The 20658-nt window shown below is 38.4% G+C and overlaps 1 protein-coding gene across 1 annotated transcript; it reads right to left on the bottom strand.

Annotated features, from left to right (window-relative positions):
* Positions 1-2288: 2288 nt before the first annotated feature.
* On the bottom strand, positions 2289-19040 carry LOC147147849 (tetraspanin-15). Its single transcript, XM_086031789.1, has 8 exons — positions 18695-19040; positions 12868-13053; positions 12303-12377; positions 12099-12194; positions 10448-10564; positions 7005-7055; positions 6411-6527; positions 2289-3517 (listed from the first exon to the last, which is right to left on the bottom strand). The coding sequence occupies exons 1-8, from the start codon at positions 18779-18781 to the stop codon at positions 3182-3184; spliced, it is 1065 nt and encodes a 354-aa protein (XP_085887915.1). The 5' UTR covers positions 18782-19040; the 3' UTR covers positions 2289-3181.
* Between the last annotated feature and the right edge of the window lie 1618 nt (positions 19041-20658).

The raw sequence follows: 20658 nt of genomic DNA, 5'->3' as shown, positions 1-20658 counted from the left end.
AATGAAATGAAAAAGCCTATCCATAACACTGCCATTTTCTCCTGTTGGCTATTAGTTGGTGACAACATGTGTGCTGTTTGCTGCTACACTGACAGCTCAAAATACATCCAGCAATTTTCCAAAGACCCAGGAAATTGTATGTCGTTATATTTGCTCAGCGAATGTGCTGTTGACAACAAGTGGTTCTCATCTTCACAGTGTGGGCTGGCATTGTGTGTGTGTGTGTGTGTGTGTGTGTGTTTTCTGCTGTGACTGACGATAGAAAAAAATCATGCCCACATTGTGACAATAGTTTGCTTGGAACCACACAAAACCAAACTGCAGTTTGTGTGAGCCTTAAATCATCTATTTACTGTAGTTATTCAATCTGCTGTCCCTGGACTGTCATCATGAGGGAGGAAGAGAGGTGAGAAGTAAATGAGGATAGATGACCTGCAGGTGGAGAGGGAGCTGTTCTAAGCACTACTGGAATTCAATTAATGTTTCTGCTCTAATGTATCCAGTTAGACAAGAACAGAGAGGAACACAAGATAAAAACAACTTTGCTCAGCTTTTGTGAGAAAAAAAAGTACCGCATAGCATCAAAATCGTGGCCTCCACTCTAGCAAAAGGTAAATATCAGTTTGTTGCTGGGTGTCCTGTCGACTTGAACAAATAAACACCTTCCACCTAATACACGTCCACTTTTCAAGTAAACCGGTAATGCCACTAGCTTTTCACTAAATGAAAAAAAGCAAATCCATCCATATTGTATTGGATTTTTATTTTCTATTTCATTAGGGTTGTGGGCGAGCTGGAGCCTACCCCAGCTGCACACGGTCTTGCTGAAACTATGCTACAGCCTATCCCAGCTGACTTGGGCAAAATGCAGCATAGTATACCTGGGACTGGTCGCCAGTCAACCACAGGATGCAAATGACGGCCATTCATACTCACAGTCACGCTGTCAATGAGCAAAATTAAACCCACGCTGCCAGCACCGAAGTAGCTTTCTGCTCAAACTAATAATACACACACAACTATATGTTTTCATTGGACACATGATTTAAATATTCTCAGTAAAGGGTGGAAAAAGTATGTAAACCCTATACTGACTTCTATTAGATAGAGATAGAGCTATTTGGAGTCAAGAGTCATCTAACTAGGAGCCAAATCAGTGAGATCGGAAGCGTTGGTTAAAGGTGCTCTGGCCTATTAAAAAAAAAAAACCACCAGTTTAAAATTGACATTCTGGAGAATGACCTTCTGGAGTGGCCCAGTCAGAGTCCTGACATTAATTAACCCCATTCCTCACAAGTCTACAAACGAACGGGTGGTGTGCCTCAAGGTTCAGGTTTAGTTTAATTTAAATATCGTCATTGTCCTGTGAAAATCACATATGTCCAATTTTGTCGTAAAAAAAAAATGTTAATGGCATGAGTGAATATCCATTGTTATGCTGATTAAATGCAGCTGCTCTCTGTGCCTCCTGATGACACGAGTCCACAGGATGCTCCTTTTAATTGCATTTTTGACATCAAATCCTGGATGGCAGAAAACTCTCTCCAGTTTAAGCAGGACACAACTGAAGTTTTAATCAATCCTGAGGCCCGGAGAGAGAAACCTTTCACCAGAGTACAAGAAAAATCCCCCCTCCCCACAAGTTAAAAACGTGGATGTTATTTTACTCTGAGGTCACTTTTGTGAAAAATACAGTGTGAGAAAAATAGGGTTTTATCACTTGAAGAATATAGCCAGAGCCCGCCCCCTTCTCTCTGGGGCCAGCACGGACATGCTAATGCATGCTTATGTCGCCAATCAATTTGATTACTGTAATGCCCTTCTTTCTGGTCTTCCCCAAAAAATCTTTTTAAGTGTACATTACAGAATTGAGCAGTGCATGCCCTGACGAAGACCAGAACTCTCACCTAATCTAAAGCTAAACATTGTCTAGTCTTTTCACAACTTTACCAAAGCATTCACGTTTGTCCTTTTAGGTGTATCAGGTGACCTGAGGAAACCAGTAGGCATGGATTCCTCCAGCTCCGCCTCCAACTGCATTGCATTAATAACTGCGCCGTATTGAAGGATCCGTCCACCTTTACACAGCCTCGTTTAAACACCAGGCATTCTCTACCACTGAGTAAATAAACGCTTGAGGAAGTCCACTTTCCCCACAATCCTGCATTAGTTAGTAGTTTGTTCATGTTCCTTCCTTGTTAGTTTCATGAATTTGTATAAAATTATAGTTCTACACTTGTAATTTGTGTATAACAGGAAAAAAAAAAAAAAAAGCAAACGCACCCAAATCAGTAGACAAATTCCAGTTTATTAACAAGAGCAGTAGTGTTGGTACAAGGCAGGAGCTGCAGGGAAGCTCGGAAGAGTGGTCTGATAGCGTATCAGCTAAAACGCTCGACTGTCAATCAACTGTTATTTAATAGTGTTGTAGCCTGTATTATCCCTTTTGTTCTCCCTTAAATGATGGAAAGAATAAAAACTATTTAAAAAAAGTGAAAAACTGAAGCCTCCCCTATGAAAGCTTAAAATGTAAACTCAGTATCATTTTACGAATAATTTAATTCATACACAGTACAAAACATGCATTCCATTATTATTCCACAACTATCAGTTTTACAGTGTACACTGACGACACAAATCCAACTGAGATCATAAAAAAATGTTTACACAACCTGTACACATCCGTCACAAACGTTACGCGCATGACATAATCTAGTCCTATTTGCTCGACACTGAAAAACTTCCATTACTCTACAATTTTTTTTCTTTTTCTTACACAAGATACAAGATTCATCCTCTTAGCTATATTGGGCTGTCTTTGAAACAGCCTGAGGTAAGCTTCAACACATGAGATGTAGCTCAAATTCAAGGGTAAAATCAAATTCAAATGTGATATAATGCCAAATATCTTTAAATACTGAACACCATGAACAAGACCAAATTTTAAAAACATAAACAGGCCCAAATTTTAAAAAATTAAAGCTGATGCTGCAGGTTGGTCGTTGTCTGAATTTCTAGTAAACAGAACACTCAAAGTGACAAAGTATTTTGGATCCCTTTGACTGACCAAATTCCCTAAATCCATCAGCAGAGGTTCAACCATTAAGTAGTGCAACACAAATCAAACAAAAATAAAATGATCACAATGTCGCGGGGAAGGCAAGAGGGGCGGCAAGGCCGCTCAGTGTTCCCTTTTCAGCTTGCGGCCCACGTCCACCTCGTCCAGCCCGATGGCCGACCTGGACTGTTGAAGTTCTCGGAGCTGAGCGTGCGTGCGAGGCGGCTGCTTCTTCAGCTTCTGCAGGTGAATGTCAATGGGGTCCAGTTCGGGCTCGGAAGCCGGAACGGGCAAGTAGCCGCCGTCCCTCGGCAGGCACATACACCAGCCGGCGCCGGCCAGGTCCAGCTCGCTGTACTTGAACTCCAGCTTCTTCAGCTTGAAGTCCACCATGTCGACAGATTGGCTCATTTCCACCAGCAGGTTCCAAAAGACGCAGCTCAGGATGATGCCAAGCAGCTGCAGGGAGACACGCACACTTGTTCAAGCAAACACAGGCATGACACAGGATAGCAGGGGTGGGAATTTATGGGTACCTTACGGTCCGATCCGATTCTGATTCAGAGGCCCACGATTCGATCCGGATGAATCACTGCAATGGCTTACATTTTATAGTTGATCTAAAACACTGGTGCCTTTTTTTTTTTTTTTTTTTAAACAATTGCATAACTCAAGGAAGAGTAAGGATTTATAGGTCATTCTTTGACTTTTATTAACGTAGAAAGGCAACCTTGTTTACGTGTGTCAACACAAATTTCAAAAAGTGTCAATGGCAGCATGTGTTGTAACAAACTTCTGCTACAAAAATAAAAAAATCAATCAAAACATATTTAAACTTAATCTGATTTAGCGTAACCTGTATTTTAATACTTTAAGTGCAATATGCATCGTCTGATTGACATTACTGTGTAATTTAGCAATGAACGCTGCTTTTATTTAACCTAACCTGTTGTAGTATATTTTCTTTTAAATGATATTGCAATTTTCCCTGCGACTGGCTGGCAACCAGTTCAGGGTGTCTCTGACCGGCCCCCACAGGGACCATCAAGTCAAAGTAAAACACTAAATATGCGATGCGTGTATACGCTAGTACAAGCAAGTTAGTGAGCAAAGAGCTACGACTTGTGTCGGCAGTTTTGACAATATTTAGCCACATTTCCAACCTCTCCAGCAACTATTTTTCCAAATAAGAGATTATCAAACATGACAACAGTGGTCCTAGTGTTAGCAATATTCTTATTTTTTGCACGGTAAAGGGAAAAAGGCCACAACATTTGGCCTGATACCGCTATATACAAATCTACAGTTGTGTATATTCTACGTATTGGGTACATTGTAAATCACGACTGTATCACATTATATCACTGTCAATAATATTATACTTTCCACTTATCAGTATATTTGGGAGTCCTGCTTAAGAACGGCTAATAGTTAGCGGTTGGTGCACAACATAATGTTCTAATTTTTAAAATGCAAAGATGTCAATTTTATGGCCACTTATAATTTTGTTTAAAAGATTTATTTCCTCATTATAACAACACACACCATATCTATAGACGTAGGAATTTAATCAGACAAGACAATTTGCTTTTTTAAACTTCATTTAAAAAAAATAGTTGAGGTTAACTACACTAAATAAATCTAATAGCCCAATTCTCATTTACATCAATGTAAAGCAGGCTCCCATGTAATTGTCATGTATTTATGTAGTGTCGAGAGCTCTATTTGGTAATAATTATGCTTTGAGCATCATTTGTACATGAGTGATGGATGTAAACAGAGGGATTATACATCTAATGGCATCGGTGCTGAGGATGGTCCAGAGATGAACAATGCACTGTCTCCGACTAGACATTAAAAATTGAATAAACTGCAGTCTCTTAGTTCTGTTGTCCACGTTAAATATGAGTGGAGAAACAGCGGAGATAAAAAGCTCACCATAACACAGTTACTAAGAGCAATTGCCCCAAATCTCACAGGCACAGAGCTACTTTGTAAAAGCAAATGTAGATAATTCAAGACAACATACATATTTAAGAGTTTCATTGAGCCCTTTGGGCGACGCAGGCTGACTTTCTTCCAATATTGCCTTTTTACACCAATAACATGCACTTCTCAATTAAAGAATCTTTTCGAGAGGGAAAATGAAAAATAAACTGAGATAATGTGCTTGCATAAGTGTGCACACCCTATTAAAATTGGCGATGAGGCTGGGACAATTTACGTCAACGGTCCTTGGCCCTCCCCTGATCTGTGGCCAATGAGGTGACAGCACATTCGCGCATAACAGGATACAGAATCTGCTTATCTTATTTGATCGAGGTATTGTAGCTTGCCAAGCACGACAAATTTGTTGTCCACCAGGCAACGCCAGAGATAAATATGGTATGTAAAGGAATAATTTTGGGGTGGAATAAACTAGTACAATTGATTGACAAGTACATTAAATAGATTAATAATACATAAACGTAATAAATTGATGAATAATCGATAAAGGGTACACACACAGCCTTAGAATTTGGACAAGTTCAAAAAGATACGCTTAATTTTTACTGTACAGGCAGTAAAAATGTAAACAATTGTTTACATTAATTTTCTCTTTTATGAAGAGCAAGTGGACAAATATGTGAAAATGTTCTGCTGAATTGATAAAAGGTGATCTCGTTTTGAGCCTCAACTATGACATGTCTTGCTTAGCGTTTTACTCTGCTGTAGTCAAAGAGCCAAGGCAGAAGGGTCTTTGCCCTTGGCAACACATAGTGAAATTTCTGATTGGATAACAACACAACCTTCTAAATTATAGATTAATAAATATATTACATATATATGAATTCATTGCAAATTAAAATGAGGCCTTAGTCAAGGTGGAGGAAATTATAATATAAAAAATTCCAAATACCAGTGCTTAAGCACCGTCAGGCTTCTGTCCAAAAAAAAAAAAAAAAAAAAGTCATGAAAAATATAATCGAACATCGGAACTGTATTTTGGGTTAATTAAATGTTGGGAGTTGTGTGTCAACTCCCATTTAACATGTATTCGAATGTGACTGGTTAATTCTGAACACTGCCACACTCCGGGTTCTAAGAATGTGTACTACATATTACTCATACCCCCCCACCAAAAAAAACTGCTTCCAGTCATCTGCGGGGCAGATCTCAAGTATTTCAGCGCTTTTGTGTCATTCTGCATAATTTTCCATCTACTTTCCAAAGAAGCAGGCATCACTTCAAAAGAGAGAAAATTGCCTTTCATCAAGTTTGGAAGTCATCCGTAAAGGACTTGTGCAAAAAAAAAAAAAAAAAAAAAAAAAAAAAAAGCTTGAAATTGTGGGCACCTTGTCTTTGAAGTTACCTGTGGCAGCCCTATGGCACAGCACAGTGCGACGGTTATTCCAATGTTGTCGCTCATCCAAAGGTTGACTGCGTGGATGCAGCCTCGCACGTGGATCTCCTCCTGCAGGGTTTCACGCTGATACACAGCGAAAAAAGACAAGAGTACACTTTTCAATTCCAACTGGGAAGTGCAAAACGGTCCCATGCATCTCCACACGCCTTTTAAAAACTGACATGAGAGAAGTTAAGAGCCATACTCTAATTGATCTCAAAACCAAAAGCAAACCATGCAAAAGAAGTTCTTGACAAATTGTGAAAACTGTTTTTTTTTCCCCTTCTAATAGGTTTACTCTTTGTTCAATTTGTCAGATTTCATTTCTAAAAAGCGTTGGACAAGGCAGCAATGACACTAACGAATTCAATTAATTCTTGACTACATGGAATTGGGTGCATTCCAATAAACATTGCTCGTCTTTCCCTTGTACCCTCCCTTGCAAACTATTGTGTCAACGTCTTTCATTATCTGTTACGCGCCAACATCCTTAATGGGAGCCATACAATGCTGCAACAGAACATGCGTGCTATAGAAACAAATAACTCCAAATGCACATACCTGTCTATCCAGAGCCTTGGAACCACACAGCGTGTTAATGACCTCTCCTACCTGTGGAAAGGGCCCACAATGAGTGAGTTTCAAACTAGACAAAATGTGGGGACATAATGTACCAGTGGCATGCTCCTCTTATGGGGTGGGGGGGGGGGGGGGGAAATAGGAAGGGGGGGGGGGGGGGCGCCCACATCGCCCACTTGCTAGAGCACAAACTCGCGTGCTCGAGAACGGCAGCCGTGACAGCCGGGAACTGATAATGGCGGCAATCTCGCCCATGTTCAGCCACTAATAAACTCTTCTATCACTGTGCGCGTGCTTGTGAGTGTCGCACAGGGCAACTGACTTCCTTATTGCTCCAGCAGAGCTTCACCGCTTCCAGAAACCTTATCAGCACTTTGAGGGAGGGACGAGGATGACACGAGACGTTGGGATCACAGAGCTGCCCCTCAAGGACTACCATTTCATTTAACGAGTGAAATGAAGGCTATATACCAGAACATGTCTGTCTGCACCATATAGACTTGGAAATAATTCAAGTCTCTTTTTCGCAGTGATAAAGTAGAAGGCACTTGTTATTGTCTTCACCATTGGGAAATCATACGGGGGAAAAAAAGTCCCAACAAATATAAGTCCAATCGTGCTGTGTATCGTGCCTGTTGCGACAAACGGTATCTTAACCCTAACTGTATAAAGGCCAATCAATGAAATTCAATTGTAGAAAATGACTGTAGTACATCACAGTAAATGTATTGAATTTAGTGAGGCTCATTATTACTGTATGCACAATACGCACATAAAATACTTGAATAAACTTCTGACAAATAACTTTTCTTTATCAATATTGGATTTATCAGCAGTCCCAGTTCCCTTGCTGCTAAACAAATGAGCAGTTGGTGACACGGTGATCAGTGCGGCGGGCCATGTATTGCGTTCTGGAGACTGAAAGGAATTTGGCACGCGGCAGCATTGGTTCAACGTATCATTCGTATGAACATGTAATGGCAGGTCACGCTGTCAAAGCGATTATCAACATAAATCACGCCAGCTTTCTTACACCCGCACGCTTTTACCCATCACTAGCCTGAAAAGACATAGACCAGTCATCATTGCTAATAGTGTCTTTTCAGCTGTGATAAAAGCAAAGGTTAAATGGAAATATAATACATAAAAATTATATTTCTCTTTCTACTAATGTATGGTAGATTGCTGAATTTTGATGAATAAGCAAAAAGCTATCTGCCTTTTTCCCAAACAAGATCCTTAAAGATGAGATTTTTTTTCAAGTGGCAAAACTAAGTTGTTGTTTTTTTTAAATTACATCCGCTTCTTCTTTTGCAATCAAACATAATATGCAAAAAAATGTTACTTCTGTACATTGCATACTGGATCTTAATTGGGACTTTTTAAGGATTCAATTTAGCGGGTCACAAGTGGTAGTTGCATGCTGTTAATCACATTGTGTTATGTACACACTGCATCAAAAGCGCTACAAAAGAACCACTCTTTCCAGCCAAGCTAACGTCAGTATTTTAATGTTGTGCAATACATTTAGCATGAAATCTATTTTTTTTAACACTAAACATGAAAATGGCAATCAATGCTATGATTTAATACATTTTTCATCTGCAGAATTGCTGTCATCTGGGTTATCTGATGACACGCAGCTGTATATTGCCGTGTCTCCTGATGACACAGGACCCATTGATACCCTTTTAAATTGCATTTTAGATATCAAGTCATGGATGGCAGATAATTTCCTACAGCTCAATCAGGACAAGACTGAGGTTTTAGTTATCGGTCCCGAAGGTCAGAGAGAGAAGCTTTTACCAAAACTACACATTTTTAATCCCTCACACTGTGTGAAGAACCTTGGCGTCATTTTTGACTCTGAGCTCAGTTTTATTCCTCATATTAAAAATGTAACCAAGATTGGTTTTTATCACCTTAAGAATATCGCCAGAGTCCGCCCGTTTCTCTCTCAGGCTAACACGGAAGTGCTGATGCATGCCTTTATTTCCTGTCGTTTAGATTACTGTAATGCCCTGCTCTCTGGCCTCCCGAAAAAGAGCATTTCACCACTGCAACTACTGCAGAATTCAGCCGCTCGGGTGCTGACGAGAACCAGAGGGCGGGAGCACATTACGCCAGTTTTGAAATTGCTGCATTGGCTCCCTGTGTGTTTCAGGATCGATTTTAAAGTACTTTTATTAGTTTATAAATGTGTTAATGGTCTTGGGCCATCTTATTTATCCGCTTTGCTTTTATCATACCAGCCCTCGCGGATCCTGAGGTCCTCTGGCGCCGGCCTTTTATTTATTCCAAGGGTGAGGACCAAAATGCATGGCGAGGCTGCATTCAGCCATTTTGGTCCTCACCTTTGGAATAGCCTGCCAGAGGATGTCAGGTCTGCAGAGACTGTTGATATTTTTAAGAGGAAGCTCAAGACACACCTTTTTAGTTTGGCTTTCAACAACTTTTAAATAATTTAGAATTATCTTCAATCAAAAGAAAAGATATGTTTTGCTTTGAATGTTTTAAAGCACTTTGAGTTGCATTTTTATGTATGAAAAGTGCTATATAAATAAAATGTGATTGATGAAAAATGTGATTATCTTCTTGCTTGTTTTTCTTCATCTATGGTGTTTAATTGGTGTTGGAACTTTTTTCTGAAAAGTCATAGCTATAAATTATCAACTATAAATTGCCAGAGCTGGGCAGTCCGTCCCTGGGCCGGACCGGTCGGACCCTCCGGCCCGGCTGGATGCCCATTTTTGGGGCGGAGGGGCAGGGGGTGACAAATTTTAAAAAATGGCTGGACTAAGCATGGCCGGAAGTGGATTTTAGTCCGGCCCACTAATCAGCCCTCATGCGTGTGACCTGCTCGCGAGGCGGCCAAATTTAATCTCAGCCTACTCGGTGAAAGGCTTCTTTTTAGGCTTCTTTCAAAACAAATTGTGTCCGGGAGGAAAATCAAGCTGCGCGCAGCACTCAAGTATGACAGCACATCATGCACTTCCCTATTTCCGGAAATACGCCGTAGCAAGTAGTGGGATTAAATTAAAGTCAAATATAAATTCAATAATGTTACTCAAAAAAAAAAAAACTTTGCAGATTCCATCCCCCATCCCCCACCACTCTCACTCCGTCCACGTGGAGCGCATTTTGGGCTCCAGAGGACGTCAATGTCAGATATACTGTATTTGACCAGGCCGCTCAGACCGTGGTCGCATTGCAAAAAATCAAATACGCATCGGATTTAGGACCACATATGAAAGCGACCCAGGTCGGATTTGAAAAAAAAAAAAAAAAAGCAGAATTGAGCTGTTCAGACTGTCATAAAAAAAAACTGATACAGGTCGCATATGGGCAAAAAATCCGATCTGGGTCGCACTAGCCTGCGATGTGAACCTAGCCTTTTGTCTGTTCGACTTAGGAGTAGCACTCACCTCACGGCGGACACAGCAGGTATATGGAACTCCACATGCTAGAGGGCCGGAACCGTTACAGAAGTGGTATTGGTTGACGCCCCAGTCCTTATATTCATCTCCTCCACAACATGAAAACTGGACCAAACAGAACAAACAACAATTTTGTGACACCGACCTTTCTGTGCATTCAATTCAGAAAATGTCGCAATTGAAAACAGGTACTCACTTTAACACAGCAGATCTTTGATTTAATTGTACAAATCTTATAATTAAAGATAATTAAAGAAACACTGTGTCATGTCAGTTTTTGTTGATTATGGCGGTGCCATGTGGACACAAGCGGTAGTGTTTTGACAAAAGTCAACCACATTTCCCATGTGCGCAAGTGCGTAGTGTCGTGAAATCCTGAGCTCTCACTGGCCTGCAAGTTGGACTGAATTACATTTATATTTCCAGTAGCTGTGTGAAAGATGAATGTAATGAATCTAATTTTGTTCAAACAATACTTTGTTTTTTTTTTGTTTGTTTTGGGGCTTCTGCCATGACACCAGTAACAGTGCGTAGACGTTCGGATCGACTTCCGTCCTTATAGTGAAAGGAGGAAGCGAGTATGCCGTAAAGCAATTCAGGACATTTGTATTTTTTTGTGTGCCAAGGTTGATCCCATCCTTCTCAAAGTTGTTTAGTGCCAGTAAAAAAAATACAGACCCGCCCCATGACAGAGTCCCATTCAACTACTTGTAAGTCAATGTTTCATCAAAAGAGTTGTGAAAAAAAATTATTTTATTAAGTTCGAAATCTTACCCAGTGCTGCTTTAAATCACTCGGGTCAGACCTCTTAAATACTGAAGAGCAACTCAATTTTTGTAGCTGTATACGTCAACATTGTCAGGCCTGGAAATGACTGCGTGGATTGTACACAATGGTGCCAGCAATGCCTCTGGGAAAGTTTTTTTTCCGTCTACGTGTGGTCTACTTGGTTGACTTTTTTCCCCAGCCCGTTAAACATATACTGTAAGTCTATACTGCAGTGTAAATGAGCCAGAAACCACACAAACTCGAGAGCAGATTTCAATCATAATGCAAACAAAACATTGGTTCACCACTTCAACATAGCCAACTTTTCGTGTTTCATAAAACGGGATATGTAAATATGTGGACTACACTTCTTAAACACTGAACTTTTTGTCTGTACTGAGAAATAAAATGCACATCAAAATTAAAGCTTACCAATATCTGATCAGTAACATAATATGTTAAAGTGTAGGAAAAGTACGATTATATCTGCTTGTATGACATAACATCTTCCGATTTCCAAAACGGATAAACATCAAATTACGACCAGCGGTGGCGGCATCACATCAATTAAATGAGGACTAACGTCATTTCGTCTGTCTGCTGTTTCCGCTGACAACTTTACAGGGTGCTGCCATTTTCAAATCAAATCATTTGACCATAGGATGCGTTTTGATTGGTGACCGCTCACGTAGCGCGCAGTTTTTTTTTTTTTTTTTACATTTTAAGGCCATGAAGATCAAACATGTTAGACACTCGTGTTATATAAAATAATCGTGATGATTATGTTTTCCATAATCGTCCAGCTCTATGTTCATCATTTACAGTATATGTTTAATCTTTTATACAATTAATCCATATTTTAACCAAATACCTTTTCTTGTACGTAATCCAAGATATTTTTGAAGTCCAGGTCATCATAGTAGTGTTTGATTCCCTCTCGTATGCTACTTTGAAACAAGGATGAAGTCTGGAACGAGTGGCATCGTGAAAAGGTCAGTGAATAATGACAAAACAAAACAAAAACAAAGCTCATTGTGATGAGAGGTGAAAATCAGGCACGCTGCCACCCGTTTACCTTCTTCTCAAAGATGAGCGCTATAATGAGAGCGATAGCCTGGAGAAGAAGCAACACACAGAGAACGCAGAGGAACTGTGGAGAGACAGAAAAACATTATTTTACGAAACATCACTTTGAATTTGTACATCCAACACACCCACTCGCCACAGCGTACACCTGCGCAATCTGGTAAAATGCAACAAGAGTGCCGAAAAAAATAAATAAATAAAAATAAATCGGCCTTTAGAGGTAATCATGTTCACTTGACTGAAATTGTCGGGGATATCAAATAAACAACATGTTCATCATTGTGGCTGTCGTCTGCAGTGGTGTAGAATTGCCTACTTTAAAAGTAGTCGAATTTTTGAAACGGCTCTTGCATCATAAATTAGTGCATACTCACAATTGGTAAATTGACAATTTATTTTGTGTCATATTTGAAAATGCTACATGTACTAGATTTTGACATAATAATAATAGTACTGTCTGGAATGCTGTTCCTGCCTGTGTTGAGTGGCTCAAAACCTTTGACTAAAACTGTACAATAGAAAGGTCACACACGCTTTCATTTTAACACTCTTACCATGTGCAGCAGGGTTTTGTTGTCTCTGAGGGAGCCAACCATGCCCACAAGTGAGACTGTGAACATTACCAGCCCCAGCAAGATCAGCACCACTGCAGGAGCCAGAAAGAGACCCTCCAGTGTTCGATTTCTCTGCCTTTCCACTTCGGCGTACACCCCCACGCACAGCACACAGAGACCCACCAGCTGGAGAAAGAGAATAACAAGTCTTTCTCTTAGTTTCAAAGAATCACAATGAGCGTTAGGATAGCGGTGAGCATTTCTTTGATTCTTAAAAAAAAATATTGGCAGCAAAGCAGTTGTATCTTTATTGTACATTCCTGACCAACATGACAAAGCACATTTGCAAGGCTTGTTTGAACTACAGCGGGTCGAGGTGCGAACACGTCCAATCTGGCCAAGCACCTTGCTGATCGGCATCCAGATCAACAGTTTTAGGTTTCTACAAGTTGTGATGCACTTCCCTCAAAAATAAGTAGAGTGTGAATTATTTTGTTCACAATTTGTATAATTTGATGAGACATTCAACGAGCGGAGAGTGGGCTAGAGAAGAGTAGACACATGCATGCACACGCACACTCACAGCAAAATTACATTGAGTTATTACCAATTAAATGAACATATTTGCTTGACCGTAATGTCAATACCAACAATGGATGACATGAAACACAGTCAAATAGGTCAAGAATATGACATATAATATAAAAGCTTGTGGTGAATATATATATATATATATATATATATATATATATATATATATATATATATATATATATATATATATATATATATATATATATATATATATATATATATATATATATACACACACACACATACATAGACATGTATGCATTATGGGCTGCTTATATAAACATATAAATGCAGGCATTGATCATTATCTAAAAAAAATGTCGTTCTTAACATCAGGATTGGCTAATTCTGTGTACAAAAAGCTATACAGTTGCATATCTGGCCATGAAAATGATCATAACGCGAATACAGCATTACAGTAGATGTCACACTAATGGCTCTATATTAACCTCTGTGCACATTTTCCATTGGTGACATTTTTTTTAAATAAATAATTAGGGAACTAATTTTCTTCAAGTTTAATTTGCATGCAGTCTATAAATATAAAATATAATAATATAATCAAGTGTAGTAATAAACAGTGTAATATATTTATCTCACTCCCTCACATGTGCAAATGTGCAAGTGTTTAACACTGTTTAAAATGTTATTTTCTAATCAAGCACATCCTAATATTATTGAATTATTAACACATTTTTTAAAATGTGAAGTTCTTTTGTCAGTTTTAATTTTGTTGCTTTTGCTGATTTTACATTTTTGTCGAGGTACAGTTTCGGTAACGGTATCGAGGTATTTTATGCAGGTACAGTACCGAAGTCAAAATGTTGGTAGCGTGACAACATTAAGTTGGACTGTCGCTGTTTTAGACCGCGACTTTATCCGCTTACTTGAATTTTTAAAGTGTTAAGATGGACACAACATAGGGTAACAACATACAGTGACACTGTTACATGTTACATGGGGTTCAGGTCCAGCCTACTAGACCCTAGTGCCCTTTTGATATAAAATGAAAAGGCCTTACTTCTGTAAGAGTGATAAAAGAAAGTTTTTCAGAAGAACAAATACTTCATTAGGCTACTTGTATTTTACTTGAGTATTCACTTTTCTGACAACCTTTCACTTTCACATTTGTTCCACACATACGTACTATCTATTCCTTACTTTGTCAAAATGGGCTTTTTTCCCCCAGTATCTATAGATGATGACAGCATACAGAAGATGTAAGCAGAGAGAGGTGAAGTCAACTGTGGTTGAAATTTTTAATAAGTGAGATCTTGGAGTATTTTAAGGTGGCCAAAAAAGGTATAGCAGTGAACACAAATCAAAACCAAAACCGCAAAACAAAATTACAAAAATTCCTATTAAGAAAAATACATGTCTTGTAAATTTGACACAACACGGAGATGAGTATTGTGAACAACCCTTCCAAATTTAAATGATAAAAAATAAAAAACGACAGGTACACAGAATGAGGCTTCTTCTTCTGCACTGTCCTTTTTTTTAACATGATTCATCAATTGAAAAATTAATTGACAGATTAACAGATTATTAAAGTAAACATCTAAATAATCAAAAATTGAAGAATGTACAGCTAATCCATGTGATCGGAATCTCAAAGTTTTTTTTTGGGCTGATACCAATTATTAGTAGTCAAGAAGGCAGATAACTGATATTTGTAGCCGATATTAATTTTCAGTAAATAATAAAACATTGGCATAAAAAAAATTATAAAAAAATTAACTCTTAACTTTGTTGAAACATCTTTAAGCATATTATTATTGAACAATTTTTCAGATGTGCATAATGTTGATTGTTTTTTGAAATTATTATTATTCCATTACATTTTTGACAATATACATCTTTGTTATCAAATTAGGGCTGGGCGATATGACTGAAAAGTATATCACGATAAGTGTTTCATATTGGTCGATATCGATATAGAATTTTTTTTCTTTTTTTAAACTATTGAAAATAATAACCATTGAAAAATACATTTAGGTTATTTTATTTCAACATACTTGACCTTTAATAAGAGGTCAATGTAACTATGAAAGAGTGAAATAAACTGGTCGATATAAAGATCAAATAAACTAAAGTTTAAAGATAATGTGCTTAGAAGGGCTCAGAAATGTTTGAAAAACTGTCACAATCTAAATATTTCATTTCAGTCAATATTGGCAATTATAGATTTTGTTTTAAAACTTTTCTTTAAAGAACAGTTAACTGTTTTTTGTACATCATAATGTTGTGTAATGTGCAGTTTGTCCTCCAGTGCATTGTAGATTGTTTGCATTCCGTCTACTCCAAAGAAGTTGTTGACACATATATTAGCTTGCATTCAATGTTCATCCAATGTAAGTGAACGAATACTCTCTTGCAGAGAATACATCATCGTTGACCAACCGTCTTAGGACTACTTTATCTTTTTAGCGGACTCATAATTGCCATAGTCCATTGATATTTTACTTGCTTGATTTTACTTTGAGTGCGATGCCGGTGTCGGATAAGGCTAACTACTGCTAGCATGTCAAAGACAAGAACTCCTCTACTTGTACACCATGGCTCCATCCACGGGTTTTTAATAGGGTTATCATGCATAATATAATTTAATTGTAAGAATTGTACTGAGTCGAGTGGTCATTTATTCGAGCAAAGTTACGGCGCTCGCTCGCTGGACGCGAGCATAGCGCACGGCCGCCGGGCCCCCCTCCATTGTTACATGGTTAAAAGTAACGATGACGGAGTGGTCCACTGACGATGACATATTTGATCTGCTTGAAATAATAACAGACTGACGATGACGGACAGGTGGTCTGGAACCTGGCGAATGACGAACTGGCAGAATTTACTGACGCGCCCACCTCTTTTAGTCACTTTAAGTTAATTCAATAATATCTGTTCCAATACTTTTGCCTACTTGAAAAGTGCTTGGGTTCAAACAACAGGTGCTTTGTCTTGAGTTGCTTAACACATCTAGGTGTAAATACCATGAAATAAAATCTGAAATTCTGAAATTTTGTCAAATATTCATCTTTTGATCTGAAACCCAAACGTCAGTCTGCAACAAAACAATACTTTTTGAGGAGACTACATATATTTTGAAGTATGTTTATCATATTTTTTTCATTTTCATTATTTAATGTTTTCCTCTATCAAGTGACTCGGCTGGGTGTCACTCTAGCGCCCTCTATTGACAATCTGCCGCGAAACTACTGTAAATGGCATTAGAAATTGCCAATAGTTCGTAATTTTTGTCAAATGTAAAAATGTTGCACTGTTGACTATTTTGTAAAGAAAATATGTTCCCATCAAAAGCACATTTTCATTGTTGCTGTTGGGTGTTCAATAGTAGAAAAGGTCTGTTCAGATGTTTGAGGTGCCACTAAAGCAAAAAACATTAGCACCAAAAACCAGTGTTGTGCATAAAATATATAATTTCACAAAAAGCTCGCTTTCTCTGTATATTTGGTCCAAAACAGGTATTTTTGGTGGAACCAACCAGTGGTCTAATGCTGATTACTAAATCCATCCATTCATTATCCAAACTAAAATAAAATAAAATAATATAAAAAGGGAATGAGATAGAGAAATGTTTTTGTGATGAAAGAAGAGAATATAATTATTTGTCTGTTGAAAGATCAGTCAGATGCGCTTCATCGGCTGGCACTCCAAAGGTTGTCATTTCTGAAAATGGCTGCCAATGGAAGAGTTAAGTGAATGGGGGACAATATTTAGTCAGGGCTCTGTACAATGCAGCACAGTTCTATAACCACCACACTGCAAACCAGCACATTAATAAGCATATTGTTGAATTGACACCTCACTCATAATGTCAGTCCAAACAATAAAATTATTATACTCAAAGAGGCATATTTTTCATTCATTGGTCTTATATTAGACTCACGAGAGCACGGATCACCAACCTTTATTATACTCGGAGAGGCATATTTTTTATTCACTGGTCTTATATTAGGTCTCAGTTGACTCATTAGAGCAGGGATCACCAACCTTTTTAAAGTGAGCGCCATTTCTTGGGTACAGATTAATGTGAAGGGCTGTCAGTTTGATGCCCACTTCTAAAATAAATAATTATCGCAATAAATAATCATCAGCGAAGACTTAACAAGGTAAGAATTAGTTCATATCAATAAACAACACTTTTTTTTCTATAAATCTCTGCGTGTTTATGTGTTCAAATGATCACTTCTACAACATTCCTAAGATCACAATGTCCCATCACTGTTGAGACATTTTTAGAACAGGCCCGCGGGCTACTCATGTGGTTCTTGGAGGTTACCTGGTGCCTGTGGCCACCACGTTGGTGACCCCTGCACTAGATGCTGTGGCCTGCAAGCCTAATTCAATTGAATAAACTTGTGAAACAAGAATGCTAAAATATAACACCACTAAGGCAAATTTGAACTTGATAGATTAGAACAGAGTAACTATTGTTTATTCAAATGAAATGTTTTGAACTGGTAGAAAAAGTATGCATGGTCCGCTGTCATTTTGTATCGGCAGAACAACAATAATTATTGCCTTTAAGAGGAGTCCAACGCCCTGCACCACCGTGCTGTTCATTAGCCGGTGAAGCCACGATACCGAATTACACTAGCATCAACTTTGTGTATTGTTCATAATACTGTGCATTGCCCATAAAATAAACCAAAAAAAAAAAATGTCATTTTATCCCCCAAAAAGGCAAGGGGTCGCAGTGGGTACAGTTGTTTTGAAAGCTCGTTTTAGCAGCTAGCTAGTATCCCTATACCAAATCCCGTTAGCAAATGTAGCAACTAAAGTTGACATTCACCAAGCTTAAGTCTACATAACGGTATGCTTAATGTTCATTCGTTAGAAAGTTTCGAGAAACATGGCCATATTTTCTATTCAAGACCGAATCTTTAATCGCTATTATAGCATCTTACACCTGTCACATCACAACGTGAACCAGCCTATCCATAGGATCTTTGATTTCAGAGGAAACACATACCATTTTAAAGTGTGGTCAAAAGAGCTAGTAATACTTATTGGTGTATGCCGTATATTATGACGAACCATACTGACTCTTAATATACAAAACTGTGTCTTGACAGAGTAATTCTGCTTGTACAACTGGAGTTTGAATTAAATTGATGTCTGGGTGTGCCTTTGGATGGCTCGCGTTTACGATTCAAGACCCACTTCATCGTCATTATTTTACCAATTGCATTGAATAAAGGTAAAGACAACTTACCGAAAATAGCATCGAATATACATTGAGGGTAAATTTGATGAAGTAATAGAAGTGGTTGCTTTTCCTCAATTCAGAATATGGAGGCATGGCCGTTTGTGTTGTTGAAGCTAGCTAGGCTGCTCGCTAACTACCCTTCGTTTCGTTCCCGTAATGTTAAAGTACCGGTAACAAAAAAATAAAAAATAAAAACTACACTGTTAACAACATGTTCAAGCGAGTGAACGTTTCTTTCCTTTTTTTCAAATTGTCTTAGCTTTCATTTCGCACACGGTTGGAACATAACCACTTCCGTGCAACCGGCTCCAATACGCTTTGTTTTGACCACATCCTTAAAGGGCCAGTGCACTGAACCTCCACTCCTGACGAGCTCAGCCATTGATGCCAGAGTGATACTGTACAATACGAGGAGATTTCATATCATAATATGCAGCTAGTGCATATTAAAATATAAATGTTCATGGTATTTTTATTGCGATTAAGGAGCTGGGTGAAGACACATATTACACTCCACCATAGAGAGATTTAAACATGAAAAGGAGACTAGACTATAAAGTGAAGGTCCTAACATTTTCTTCAGACTCATTGTCCTGAAATGTTAAAATCAGAGAAAATAACTAAACGCACTTTCCATATATAGGAATTGAATTAACATGTCACTGCTCAATCAAGTTAGTTTCGGTAAATAAAAAGGTTATAATGAAAAATCATGAAACGAAAATGTCAGTATGTATGCATTAAAAACAATACATTTTGGCGCAAACAAAAAATGTCACTCATATAACAAGAAATGTCTTACTACTCAGCCTCTGTGCAAAACTAATCCCTACCTCTTGCTTCAGGTTACACCAGTTGTTGCCACCACTTGTTGGATATATTTGGCATGATGACTGACGTATTTACAAATGGGTTTACACCGTCACAAAGCTGGCCATGTGTCAAGTTCATCCCAAGAGATTATCAGTGTCTGGTTGTTTTTCTTTTAATATTTGTTTTATCCTGAGGTCATTGCTTTTCCTATACCTTTTTATTCTTTTTATATGATCATTTACAATCAGTGCTGCAGGCATAAATGTAGTAGCCTACATTTACTGTTTACATGGATTATTTCAGTTCTAAAGTGGTGTGATTTCATCACTGACAGTCTAGCATGTAGTGCGGTGTTTACAGTACAATAGTCAGTACAATATGTCCCTAATTAGGTTACACTAAACCAGTGGTGGGCAAACTACAGCCCGCGAGCAACACCCGGACCATTGGGGCATTTTTAATGTGGCCTGCCGAATATTGATTAATACAGAATACATGTTTAATGTGCATGATTGATTTATTGCATTCATTTCACTTTAACTTGTAATGAGAGCATTTCAACACGAGGTCACAAATTAGGTGCAGTCAATTAATTTTCTGGAGCTCCAGCCTCTTCCTGTTATCACTCTCTTACTGCACAGAGCTCATCTGCAGCAATTTCAAAGAAAATAAAAGCCGACAGTGAGTGCTGGTTGTTTAATAAGGAATGGACACCTAAATACTTTATGATTGAAGTCCGGTCAATGGCTTGTGTCTTATTTACCAAGAAACCATTGTGGTTTTAAAAGAATACAACATCAGCCGCCACATTTCCACCAAGCATGCTAATTACGGCAACAACCTGTCAACGCAAGAAGATACGGCAACCGCTGATCAATCAATCAATCAATCAATCAATCAATCAATCAATCAAATCACTTTATTTATCCGTTAGGAACTTAATTTGCAGACAGAGAGGCCCAGCAACACAAGACATCAATCACACGATTCAACATAACAGACAATAAAAAATCAATACATGACTAAATCAGTTGAATTAAAAGCAATGACAACCAAAACAATAGGGCAACACTGTATTTAAGATCCGAATCAGTAGCCCCTATCAGCCATTTAGGAGGTGGCCCTCTTAGTTCTCAGAGGGAGTGACCTATACCTAC

The sequence above is a fragment of the Filicampus tigris genome, chromosome 5 (assembly GCF_054856515.1).
Source record: "Filicampus tigris isolate MCC_2025a chromosome 5, RoL_Ftig_1.0, whole genome shotgun sequence".
In the NCBI taxonomy this organism is placed as follows: Eukaryota; Metazoa; Chordata; class Actinopteri; order Syngnathiformes; family Syngnathidae; genus Filicampus; species Filicampus tigris.
Note: the sequence above shows the minus strand (reverse complement) of the source record. Positions and strands in the feature narration are given on the sequence as shown.

Coding starts and splice junctions, on each gene's coding strand:
- LOC147147849 (XM_086031789.1), bottom strand. CDS start 18,781: ATGCCTCCATATTCTGAATTGAGGAAAAGCAACCACTTCTATTACTTC. Junction 7,056..10,447: donor CCTGCTGTGTCCGCCGTGAG/GTGAGTGCTACT, acceptor CCCTTTCCACAG/GTAGGAGAGGTCATTAACAC. Junction 3,518..6,410: donor GTGCCATAGGGCTGCCACAG/GTAACTTCAAAG, acceptor GTCTCCCTGCAG/CTGCTTGGCATCATCCTGAG.